This window comes from Engystomops pustulosus, chromosome 7, assembly GCF_040894005.1.
Source record: "Engystomops pustulosus chromosome 7, aEngPut4.maternal, whole genome shotgun sequence".
NCBI lineage: Eukaryota > Metazoa > Chordata > Amphibia > Anura > Leptodactylidae > Engystomops > Engystomops pustulosus.
Genome location: NC_092417.1, coordinates 157350456 through 157364129, shown reverse-complemented (window position 1 = coordinate 157364129; position 13674 = coordinate 157350456). Strand labels below are relative to the sequence as shown.

The following is a 13674-nucleotide window of genomic DNA, read 5'->3' as shown; positions in this document are numbered from 1 at the left end:
TATAACATGCTGCCTGCAGATAGGCCATAATTGATAATGTGGTAAACTCCTAGTCTATGCCATAGGTGAGAACAGAAACCACCACCAGAAAAGTCCTGAAAGCCTTGGATGTGTCTAGTCTTTGGGGAATAAAGCAATAACGCAGCTTTTATGGGCAATTTTCCAGGCCAGACCAAAGCCATTCAGCGAGTTACTGATTACACAGAGGTCACTCAACAATAGAGACACTTCAAAGGCATAAAATAACCTCTGAGAAGGAGATGTGAGGGTATGTGAAGGATACCTGGGTCACAAATTATAATCCTACTGATTAATCTCACTAGTAGTGCATGGAAGGTGGGGAACCAGTTAGCAAGTCTGACGAGTAAGTGGCTTCGTGGCCATGAACCATGGTGACAGGTTCCCTTTAAGAAAAAGTTTCTAGCAAATCTATGTTTGCCGTTGATATGCCTAAATTTTTAACCTTTTTATGCAGCACTAATAAAATACCGTATACCACTCCCCATACGAGGCTGCACCCGCATTGTCCATTGCTTCATCCCATTACCCAACATCATTCATTCTACCTCTTCTGTAAGTCTCCCTCATTGCATTCAGCTGTCAGTCACCGTTCTATCCTCCGTTGCATGCTTTTTCAGCTCTGTACAAATACCCAAATATTGCTCCAGAGGTTATATTTATTTAAGTCAGCACAAATCACACAATGACGAAATCTACATTATTCTAAATTTAGGTAATAGTGTCATAACACATAATCCTGCCCAGTCCCAATGTAATGTAGCAAACATCCAACAAACTGCACTCTACAACAGATTGTACATTGTGTCCTATCTGCTCAGCTTCTCCTGCTCTATAACATGCTGCCTGCAGCTAGGACACTATGTACAATCTGCTCAGCTCCTACTGCTCTATAACATGCTGCCTGCAGATAGGACACTATGTACAATCTGCTCAGCTCCTCCTGCTCTATAAGATGCTGCCTGCAGATAGGACACTATATACAATCTGCTCAGCTCCTCCTGCTCTATAACATGCAGCCTGCAGCTAGGACACTATATACAATCTGCTCAGCTTCTCCTGCTCTATAACACGCTGCCTGCAGATAGGACACTATGTACAATCTGCTCAGCTCCTCCTGCTCTATAACATGCTGCCTGCAGATAGGACACTATATACAATCTGCTCAGCTTCTCCTGCTCTATAACACGCTGCCTGCAGATAGGACACTATATACAATCTGCTCAGCTCCTCCTGCTCTATAACAGGCTGCCTGCAGGTAGGACACTATATACAATCTGCTCAGCATCCCCTACTCTATAACATGCTGCCTGCATATAGGACACTACACAATCTGCTTAGCTCCTCCTGCTCTATAACATGCTACCTGCATATAGGACATTATGTACAACCTGCACAGCTCCTCCTGCTCTATAAAGTGATGCTGACAGTTTGGAATGTAAAACTTCACGCCCATCCAATGTGAATGACATTCGGTCCTGTAGGTCTGGGCCACAGTGAATAGTGTGAAGATCATGTGGGGTCCATAAACGTGTTAGGAGGCGACACACAATGACTACTTTGTGTGGTCCACGGCTCGGATGAAACTAGAGGGCTCTGAGAGACAGGTTACTACAGCAGTTGCTATGTACAAAATGTCAAATAAAATCCTCCATAGCTATGTACTTATAGGGGGGTCTTTCATCGGTTGGACCCTTAGAGATGAGACATTTTCCCTCAATCCTGTGGAGAACAAGAGGAAAAAAAAACAACCCCTTAAAAAAAAAAAAAAAAAAAAAAAATGAGCTCCAACTGTGATTCCGGTATCTGGAACTGCATATTTTCCCACCAAATATTCAGTCATTCCTTCCATATAGCGCCGACATATTCAGGAGCGCTGTGCTGAGATCATCATCAGACCCTGACCCCACATCTAAATCCTTAATATACTGTGTTTAAGCAGAGCAAGAGGAACAAATGTTGAAATCTGTTCACATTTTGCATATAAAGCTCTTGTTCAGAGCCTTTCCACGACACATGGGCACAGCTTTCTGACCCTTCTCGGACAGGGGTAGGTTTACTCAGCTTTGCTAGTAACCTGAAAGGCACACTGTACACTGCACAGTAGGTCAGAGGGTTATTAGTAGGGTGCGTATGAGCCGCTCCTAATTCTGCTGTGTATCTGCAGGGCGCACTACGTTAACATGAGGTGGTTTATCCCAAACATTAATCTCAATCCACTTAATCCGGGCTATTGAAAGCATCGGCTCTCATCCTACTAATTCATTTATGAGTCGGTTCCTTGAGGAGGAGAGTGATCTTAATGAGGGCTGTGGGGGCAGGGAGGAGATAAAAGGGAAACTTCTATAGAAAGTCTCTGCTGATGAATTCCCAAATATTCCAAAATACAGGCAGTCCCCGGGTTACATACAAGATAGGGTCTGTAGGTTTGTTCTTTTAAGTTTTGAGTTTGTATGTAAGTCGGAACTGTATACTTTATTATTGTAAGCCCAAGTCAAAATTTTTTTGGTCTCTGTCACAATTGGATTTTAAAAATATTGGGTTGTCATAAGAACCAGGATCAACAATAAAGCTTCATTACAGACACCTGTGATAACTGTTATAGCTGATTATTGTAGCCTAGGGCTAAAGTACAGAAAATTACTAATATCCAGAGGTCCGTTTGTAACTAGGGGTCGTATGTAAGTCAGGTGTTCTTAAGTAGGGGACCGCCTGTATAGCAGTTTCTCATGGTGTCCAAATTAGTTTGAAAAGAAAACCAGGTTTTAATATCTGGTTCGTTTAGGTAAGGCCATCAGGGGGGTGCACATACTTTTGAAGATGTAATAAAAATAAAAAAATTTTGCGAACGCTCAGCTAGTAAACACACCCTGATCTCGTACACAATGCACTTGTGAGGACTGCCAGTTCCCTCTTCATAGGGTGCGCTGAGCAGATGCCAAGAATGCAACGTTTCGCGGGATAACGGGCAAGTCATGGTTTATAACGCTCTTAGGCTGCATTCACACTAACGTGTGACCGTCGTGCCATAGAACGTCGGTGCACGGGAGAGGAGGAGGGGGCGAGTGCTGCCCACCCCCATCCCTCTCCATAGAGATACAAGGGGCACAGAGCTGTAATGCGAGAAAAGATAAGACATGCCCCATCTTTTCCCAGGCACGGAACGGTACGGTTAAGCTTGTATATTATCGGTGTGTGCCACGATTACATCTCTACTGACTTCATTACACCTTACAAGCAAAGCCGCGGTACGAGATACGGAGTCTCCACCACCCACGAAGGTGCGTTATCGTTCCACAGGTGGCAAATGATGACTTGGTTGAGTCTTACAGCGAGTCATAGTTATGGCATTCAGCTTCCAGCTCCTTAAAGGGGTTGTCCAGTCATAAGTTATCCCGTACTCATCAACTGCCAGTTGGTGGGCGTCCCAATTGTGAGACCTTCAAAGAACACGAGAACGGGAACAGCCGGTCAAGCACGCGCACTGCCACTCTATTCACCGTCTATGGCGCAGACCCAGATAGCCCGGTAATGTGACCAGCACAATCGAGAGAATATTAGGCGCATGTGTGACCAGCTTCTCTATTTATTTGGGAGTACAATGGACCCTATTTTTGGAACCCCTAGGGTTTCTACCAATAGGACCTCCACCGATCAGCAAGTTATCCCCCATCGTGATAACCAATTGTGACTGATATACCCCAAATATCTGTTGACCCCCAAGGCAACGCACTGATGTGTAACTACAGAAACCCTCCCGCTATGGCCGCTCTACGCTAGTTTTGGCCTATTTCCATATGACTGGTGACCCCCCCCACCATCAGCTTCTATGAAGTGGTTATAAAAACAAAGCCGGGAATTATCCCAAGAGGAGCCGACACATGGCGACCGCCTATTCCCCGTGGTGCCACCTCCGGAGAGAGGACCCGCATATAGAAGCCGGAATACAATTACAAGGCACAAGAAAACAACATCTGACTCTGAGAAGAGCTAATTTTATGATCTTGAGAAAAAGTCATTTGTGTGAAGACGAGAAGAAGGTATTTTTATCCGTTAACATGGGCCCGCGTGGTGCGACACAGAGCCGGCTCCAATTATGCAGAGCAGAAGGCACGAGGTGGAGGGAGAAGGTGACGGTATTCACACCTTCTTCGCCAGACTTCAAAGCCAAGAACTTTAGGATGAAAATTGCAAGTGACTCAGAAGTTTAAGACGACGGGTGCGGGGCTCTGGGAGTCTAAGGTTCGGGATTTCTCCAGGATTTTGAACAAGAAACCATCAAAATATTCTTATAGTTGTTATCCATAGCCTCCTTCCTTCCAAAATCAACTGTCAATCAAAATTCTGCTAATGCACCAGAAGTTCTGGATGGGAGGGGGTGTTACCAGAGCCCCTCCATGCTGCAGCTTTACAGGCTGTTACACTGGCATCCCCCTGCTCTCTCAGAACTCCTTTCCAACCTCTGCCTGATGGTTTCCAGCAGACAGAAAGGGAAAGGGTGCTCCTGCCTAGTGTATCAGCCTGTGAAGCTACAGGACAGCGGGTCCTTGATTTATTATGGTTTTTAATGGTAGATTACATTTACTAGACTAGTTTTAAAGGCAAACACTTTAAAGAGGTTGGGTCACATTTGAATGTTGCCCCCTATCCACCAGTTGATCGGCGAGGGGTCCGACTACTCCGACTTCCACCGATCATGAGAATGGGCCCCTGAAAATCTGCACAAGTGTATGTGAGTGTCTGAAAAATGCTGAGCACAGCTCTGTGATATCTCCACCACTACTATTAGTACTGGAGATAGCAGAGGGCTGTACTCAGCATTATCTGACACTCACATAGTATTGCATGGAAAAAAAAAAAAGTGTGCGAGTATGGGGGATGGTGATCAGTGGGGGTCCAAAAGCTAGACAGAGCACCGCTTTCTCCATGAACTCTCCACATTACTGGCAAAACCGCCAAAACTGAGCATCCATGTGTACAGGAGGTGTTGGAGGAATGACTGTCCTGCTCTCCATTGCATACGGTTCACCTGGGAATAACCCAGCGCTATGCCGAGTAAGTCATAGATCATGTAAAAGCTAAACCCATGACGTCAGCTTTCCTCCAGTCCGGCGCGCGCCTTTAAGTGGCTCCTAATGTAGACAAGCGGAAATCATACGAGTCCATTGTCATTAAGAGAAAGTATTCCCAGAGCTCCAGGCATATACCGTACATTGTGTACCGTGCCCATAAATAATACAACACACAGTAATCCCCCTCCATTCTCCAGGGATCAGACTATTCCCTTTATCTACAAGACTGGGAGTTTATACAGGTGCTTCCGCCCTATACAAATCCTTGCTGAAGGGAACCCGTCACCAGAATTTATCAAGCTACCATCCCCTCAAGTAGGGGATAAATGGTCCTAGAATTCCCTTTTATGTAAAAACCCATTTACCTATAAAAAGCAATCTCCTCCGAAGTCACATGAAAACGGCCTGAGAAGAGTAAAATTTTACCTCAGAGGAGTCAAGTTATGAGGCAGCTTTGGAAGAGTGACTGAATGCCCCCAACTTCTATAGCACCTAAAAATATACTGCTGGTGTCATGGCCAGTTCAAGGTAATCACCTAATTCCACACATTTTCGTCACAGTGAAAGATTTCATTAACCGTTTATCAGATTCTGTAATGATCCAAAATATGAGATTCTTATCTTTAATATGACACCAACATTTCTAGGTCTTTTAGAACAGCAAGTGTGCCTCCCCCGCAACATCCTCTAAACTTGACTCATTTCAGGGGGGGAAAAAATGACTCTTCTCTGCTCATTTTCACACGACTTTGGATTCTCTATAGGTAAGCGGAGATTTCACATAAAATAGGGAATTCTGTACCATCATAGGGTGCTACTATTCATAAAGGAGACCGCCGCTGATCAGGACAACTGCACACCCCTGTCCCCTAGGTATGTGGCAGTGCATTAAGTCAGTGTGAGGAAAGGGGGGCTCACAAGATTGGAGGGGAGGGCTATGTAGGTGCTGGGGTACAACTGCATTCAGGAGAACGGGTGCAGAGTTGCAAAGTCATGACTTTAGATCTCAGTCTTATCTCGCTTCTTCTCCTGTGCAGCGTTATCAGCGCGTTATATCCCATTACTAGCCAGTGCGGCACGTGCCAGGAGGAGTAATACAGTAATAAAATGCACGCTACCAGAGGAGCCGGGATCAATCTCATGACTGTAAAGCCCGCAACGCAGAAGGCTGATCCAGAGGAAAAACACAGAGACCGCAGGGAACCTTCTACCGATCAGAAAGCTCATGGACACCTTAAGACACCTCCGTCCAATAGGACACAGGTGTTGTCCCCTCTTACCAATACTGACCAAATTTCTTAAAATACTTGAGCTCAATTCTGTAGCATCTTTATTATAAATCTGTGCAGCTCCTCTGTTATTCCACCTGGAAATATAAGATGACTAATTAGACAACTGGGTGTTACCCTCCTCAGTTAAAGGAGCGTTTACTCAGTCACCCCTGATTGGACAAAGACACAAACCTAAACTGGTAATGGTGTCAACATACTTACATTTCTCAGAGGAATAACTGAGGATCGGCAACAGTTAGAAAAAGAATCATGCAAGAATGATCCAAAGGTCCAGAACATCATAACTGCATCTATTGGACATTTATAGCCTATCTTAAGCCGTAATCTGTCAATGTATACAAGTACAGGCTCTGCCTTATGAAACAAAATGGCCCCAAATACAGGCAGTCCCCTACTTAAGGACACCCGACTTACAGACAACCCATAGTTACAGACGGACCCCTCTGCCCACTGTGACCTCTGGTGAAGCTCTCTGGATGCTTTACTATAGTCCCAGGCTGCAATGATCAGCTGTAAGATGTCTGTAATGAAGCTTTATTGATAATCCTTGTTCCCATTACACCAAAAATTTTGAAACTCCAATTGTCACTGGGGCAAAAGAAAAAAAATTGTCTAGAACTTCCATTATAAAATATACAGTTTCGACTTACATACAAATTCAACTTAAGAACAAACCTCCAGACCCTATCTTGTATGTAACCCGGGGACTGCCTGTAATTTCTTTGTAGGAGATAACACACCATACATCCGAAATTTAGACCCTTTAGAAGGTTTCAGACTGGCAATAACATTTTCGAGAGAGACATGTGACCAATGCCACCAATCACCGGCCACCTTTGACTTTGGTGTTGTCCAGTGCAGGGGTCACACGAACTTTTGTGAGGGTCATCCGTGGGGGGTGGACAGGGAACACTAAGTTTTTTAAAAATAAAGGTGCAGTACAATCCCTTTAAGAAAACATCACATACACTAAGCGAGGTCTTGTGCCCAGTATACGGATACTCTCTGTAAATCGCCACATAACTCTGCCGCCCTAAACGGGTAACAATAGGCACAGGGCGCCTCTATCGCCCTCTCATAAAGAAGCCATTTATCTCTACTAGGCTGGGGCGACGCTGGATACAACCTTTCATCAAATTTGAGTGCAGTTTTTGCCAAAATGTGCAAGTTTGGGGTAAAGCGGTGACCACAAGCTGAGAAGCAGTAATAAGACTACAATTCCCAGAATGCCTCAGTAGCTAGGATTGTAGAGAAGCTTGGCAGGCCCAGCAGAGGGCATGCTGGGAGTTGTAGTGCAGGAGTCAGGCAGCAGCATCAGGTTGTTCCTATGTAATGGCTGGCGCCTCACCAGAAGAAAGTGTTGGTGCCGTCGTCATAGACCTCGGTCTCCCCCCTGTGCAGGGACTTGGCGGCGGGGTTCCCTCTGCGAGCCTCCGTCTCCTCCCAGCACTGGCCGTCCAGGGAGGACTTCCTATGAGCGGCTCCCTTCCTGACTTCATAGCGCAGCATGGCTCAGCACTGACCGCCGCAGCTCTATCATGTGCAGCCCCGTCCTCCGCAGCCGCTGGGAAGTCTCCCACTGACCGGGGAGAGGGAGGAGCAGCCCGGGGAGGGGGACGCACGCTTCCACCCCCTCCTCCACCACGTGGGTCGGCGGTGGAGAGGGGAGGCACGTGACACGCGTGACGTCACCCGTCCTGACAGCCCGGGCTGGACGAGATCCGCTCAGTCGTTGCAAAGGGGGCGGGGTTTTGTAGGATCACGCCAGGCGCGCCAGGGTTTTTGTGGGATCCCGCCACGCATGCGCTGTCCGCGGTGCTGAAGCCCGGCTCTGAGTGTCATGATCTGAGGGGCAGCAACAATAATCACATTACAGTCTATACAACCCAATCAGAGCAACTAGAAGGGTGCATTCACACATTGCGCTATAGTTGCGTTTTCATTGCGTTTTGAAACGCATTACAACAGCTGAGAAGAGGTGATTTGCCTAATTATATTACTATTAACATTTGTGTTTATAAAACGCAATGAAAACGTGACGTTAATGCATGCATTAACAAAATGCAATCACTTTGTTAACAGATGCGTTAACATCACATTTACACTGTTTTGTAAACGCAAATGCTAACAGTAATGTAATTAGGCAAATCACCTCTCCTCAGCTGTTGTAAATGCGTTTCAAAACGCACCGTGTGACCGCGCCCGAAGTTTTGCTCTCAGGCATTTTTTGACAAATGAGGCCCAGTTACTCTAAACCAACTTTTTAAATAAAGCTTTGTATTAAAAAAAAAGTGCCTGCCTCATTGCGTTTCTTTATACTGTTATGGGTGCGTTCTTGGTCAGCCCTTGCACATGCGTTTTTGCAAGTTTACCATGCGTTTGGCTGGTTTGTTTTTCTTCATTTCTGGAAGTTTAAGCTGCTGTGAATATTTTAATACAGGTTTCAAATAAGTCAAACGCTTGGTAAACATGGAAAAAACGCATGCGTTTTCAGTGCGCTTAGAAACGCACCGTGTGACACCACCCTATGATTCATGGGCCCACGGTTTTTAACAAACATCATAGTATGGCCACCTTGAATCTCCAAAATATTGGCCAGAATAAAGGGGACTCTTAGGCCGGCGCCACACAGGGCGCTTTGTCTGCGCTTGCAAACGCAGACAAAGTCGCGCCCACCGGGGCGGGCCTCGGCTCGATCGCATCGGCGTTTCTATGGAAACGCCTGCGATCGGGAACGAGCCGCCGGTGTTTCGCGTTAAATTAACGCAAAACACCGGCGGCTCATTCCCGATCGAGAAACGCATGCGATCGGCTTATCAATCGCATGCGTTTCCCTGTTAACGCATGTGCGGTCGGGCCGAGGACCTCCCCCTGTGTGCTAGCGTCACGTTATGAATGGACGTCTAGCGGTACGTGTGACCGCGGCCTTAACCATGTGTTTGGCTGCTTACAACCTTTTTATCTATTAAGATAATTGGGAAAACCGGTCAAAAACGCATGCGTTTTTTAACAGACTGAAAACGCATGCTTAAAAGCAGACCAAAAACGCCATGTGTGGCATCACCCTAACAGTTAGGTCATAACTGCTTGTCTCAACAATATAAGCAGTACGTTTCCAGCTCAAATCCCACGAGTCAAGGAATTGGATAAAAATCATCCATGATTAAGGGCGCATACTGCGCCTGAAACGCGTTGGAAATTACGGTGTGTCCATTGTCTTTTATATGATGTCCGAATAAAGAAAAGTTGTTATCCAATTCCTTGACTCGTGGGATTTGAGCTGGAAACGTACTGTTTATATTGTTTGAAGCCCTCTTGGCTCCACCCCATTCATGCCCTCCCAATCAATATTCACCTCTTCCTCCGCCCCCATCTGTGTGCAGGCAGCCCAGCAAGTGATGTCGCCTGGTTGTCTGCAAGGCTCCCGCATGCACAAGACGCCTTTCCTTGTGCATCCAGCTAGATAGCAGTGTGGTTAAGGAAAGTCGTGATGCGTGAATATTGATGGGGGTTCTGGAGCGCAGGGTGTGGTCAAAATATTTTTGAAAAAGAAGGCAAACCATTACTCACTGCTCCAGCTCTTTGTTCCTGTGTTTCTCCAGTACATAAAGGGGATGTACAAAGTTTACAAGTTATCCCTTATGCACAGCATGAAAGATATCAAGGTGTTGTGGAAAGTCCTACTGCTGGGTTCTCACTAATGGGCGAAGTGATGGGCGGTGATAAATGCCCCTCATTGATTCTTAGTGTGACCTTTCAAGGAGTTAGGAAAAGCCAGGAAAGTTAAAGGGGTTATCCGGGTTTAAAATTTTTTTTATGGCCGGGCTGGGGAGGGCTATTTAAACTCCGTGCTCCGTGCGTCTTCTCCGTGCGCCGGTTTCAGTACAAGGGCGCACAGGGAGCTTCCGGCCGGCCGGATGCTCCCATGCGCACCATCTCTCAGCGCTTACAACGCTGAGAGATAGGGACGGATGGGAGGAGCCGTCCACAACGCGGACCGGAAGCTCCCTGTGCGCGGCTTCCGTGCCCCTGTTTGTTTACAGGGGCACGGATCGACGGGACCGCGGCGCGGGACATCGTCGGCGCCAGAGGAGGTAAGTCCATGTTTATTATGTTTAACTAGCCCTCCCCAGCCCGGCCATAAAAAAATTTTTAAACCCGGATAACCCCTTTAATGTCAATTCTCAGACTTCTGTGACATTCGGATGACACACAGACTGTTTTTGCGGATATGTCGTGTTAGGTACAAGCAGGACCGTGATACTAAAACTGTAAATTTCTTCTTTTTTATTAACTTTTTCCTTTTCTTTCACAAAAATGTCACTATGAATGTGATGCATAATTTTCACACCCTATCGGGTATCCTTGCTCTCTACAATGCTATATTATAAGCCAATGTTAACTTTTGTCACCGATACAGATTTCCCCCCTCCCTCCCCTGCCTTCCCTCTCCCTCCCCCCCCCCCCCCCCCCCGTCTTTATTACTGTTCTCTTGTTCTCTTCCCTTTGGATAGTGATGTAGTCTACATCTCCATGGATGGATGGCGCATGCGTAGTGGACGGCGAGGCTCTGTCGATGTCCCTGCCGCCATCACTTGGCACACACCGCATGACCGGGTCTCGGACATGCACACCAGTGCCGCCCTGCCGGAAGTGGGGCAGACGGTGGATCCGGAAAGCTGCCCGGGACGCATGCGCCGACGATGTCCGTCTAGGAGTATATAATTCGGCTTCCCAGCGTTAGTTTTGTACCCCTTGAAGAAGCGTGGGCGAAACGCGTGTTGGGGAGTCTGAGAGGCAACCACAGACTGCAAGTAATGGGTAGGACACTAGTCTTGCATTTATAAGCTTAATGTCTAGGTGCACATCCTACATTTACCTTTACTGTGAATTACTGTGGAAATAATACCACTTGTTGTGGTCACCTAAGGAACAGAGCAACATACCCTATAATGTGGTCATGTGTTTTTGTCTGATCTGACTTCTTTTTGGATTCCCTCTGTTACACTAATTATTTCATGACGATACATTTGTGTGTTGTTTTATATATTAAATAAAGATATCCATTTTTTGGTTTTACTAAAGAACGCTGTATCTCCGTTTTTTGTGGTAGTATATATGTTTCTGCGGATATATTGCTCATAAACTGATTACACATGGACTGCAAAAACGGATCAGTTTTAAGGAGTGGACACTTTTTATATAAATTTTATATTCTTTCCGCTATTTTGTATAACAGTTAAACAGATCAGTGTCAGGATAGAAGCTGTTCCTCCACGTGCAGGCAGGTAAGTGTTGGCACAGGCTGTTCAGGGACTGTTATCTGCACCCTCAATGATTTGCCAAGCTACATGTCACATTTATTTGCATTTACTGTGATAACGGAGTAATAAAGTCATTTCACCGCTGTCATTTAGCCAGTAAAATCGGGATATTTGTCATCCCACTGTCTTCTCATGTTGACCTTACGATAAGTTTTATCTCCGTGTACTTTAGACGCCAACAATCTCTTCACCCATGAGGTGATCCGTTCACCTTCTATGGAGGAAGGACTTATAAAGTGCTTTCCTATGTGCTACTGTTTTTGGATTGTACCTGTTAGATAACACAGTAGATATACATGTATAGATATGTACAGGACATGCAGTACAGAACATGGAAGGTCAGATGGAAAGTAAACCGTGTTCATTACATAATTATAATAATAATTCTTTATTTATATAGCGCACACAGATTACACAGCGCTGCACAAGCATGTCAAATTGGTCTCTGTCCCCATGGGGCTCACAATCTAAACAACCTAACAGTATGTTTTTAGAATGTGGGAGGAAACCCACGCAAACACGGAGAGAACATACAAACTCTTTGCAGATGTTGACCTGGGTGGGAAAAGAACCCAGGACTCCAGCGCTGCAAGGCAGAAGTGCTACCCACTCTCCACCGTGTTGCCATCATTCTAATCTAAAAGGGGATATTACAGGAATAGTGTATTCACTGCTAAATATGGTTACTCACCTCTCCTTCTGCCCATTTCTCATGCATTCCTAATTTTGTATAATTGACCCACTGCAGAGACCAGGAAGCAGTGTCTTTACACTAATGACACTCTGACTCTGGATCCCATGGTCTTCTCCTTCCAAGAGGCTGTTGTTACTGCAACTCATGACCTGGGTTAGATTCATACTGCTGTATTACAGAAGAGATCCAGTCCCATAAGTTGCAGCTATATGGCTAATGGGCATACATGCGATACCATTCGGCAACTCAGGACAGCAGGTCACCTACTGGACAAATGCTACTACAGAGTTTCAGCCCCTCAGTCGTAGCAGGGTGTCCCAAGTTGTCAAACTGCATTGCTTGTAGGCACATGCATGGTCTGGGAGCTGCTGTGACTGAGGGCCTGGATCTCTGTAGTACAGCGGCATGAAACCAATCAAAGGTGTAGGAGACACAGTGATTAATCTGGCGCAGCAGAAAACTGTCTAGTTCTACTCTGCACTGGTCTAAAGGCCAAAACATTAGTCAGTCTCCCCCAACATGTCTGATGCTGGATGATTAATATGTTGCAGTAGTAATCTGATGCGAGTCCTACTTTGAACTTCCCATTAGTTATTCTAGTTTTCCACAAAATTGAATTTTTTTTTAGTGCACAGGCTATTTTCTGTTCGGTCCCGCCCCTTTTTCGGACAGATCTATAAATGCTTTAAAAAGTTCAATAAATGTGGTGCACTGCATTTCAGGTACAAATTACTCTGTCTGGTATAGACAGATTGATACATCTCCCCCATTGTGCTGCGCCCATCCTGAATAGCCAAAAATATCCATAGTTATGGTGCTCCTAGTGAATGCACACAATTTACTAAGGCTTATTTACTAAGGGTCCGCGGATCCTATTTCCATCGGACTTCCCGGCGTATTCGGGATTGCACGGCTTGTACAAGTATTTAGAAGCCGATTATGTCGCACGCGATCGGATTTTGGCGTAATCGCGCCGGCTCTCAGGGGTCAGGGGTGGCCGTCGGATGATCTGACTGATTCGGACTGATTTAACTTTCAAATTGTGTCATAAGACAATGCACTCACATGCACCAGGAAGAAGAAGGTGAACTCCGACGGACCTGAGCGGGGAAGCGACACATGCAGGATATTGGGCGCACGATCTTAGTTAATCGCGGTAGAGTGCATTATCGTCGGAACAATGCACTTCGGGTTAACTCCTCCAGACGGGTAAGTAAATGTGCCCCAATGTTTTGCTCTATAAAATTATTTTCTCTTCTTACCACCAAGTGTAT

General features: G+C 45.9%; 1 protein-coding gene across 2 annotated transcripts in view; it reads right to left on the bottom strand.

Annotated features, from left to right (window-relative positions):
• Nucleotides 1–8061, bottom strand: part of PTDSS2 (phosphatidylserine synthase 2) — a 42545-nt gene extending 34484 nt beyond the window's left edge. Inside the window, exon 1 of one of the 2 annotated variants that reach the window (XM_072118535.1) lies at nt 7731–8061. In XM_072118535.1, the coding sequence (XP_071974636.1) occupies nt 7731–7891 (161 nt within the window). In that variant the 5' untranslated portion in view covers nt 7892–8061. The remainder of the gene's footprint in view (nt 1–7730) is intronic. The other variant, XM_072118536.1, reaches the window with a different exon arrangement.
• Nucleotides 8062–13674: the final 5613 nt, after the last annotated feature.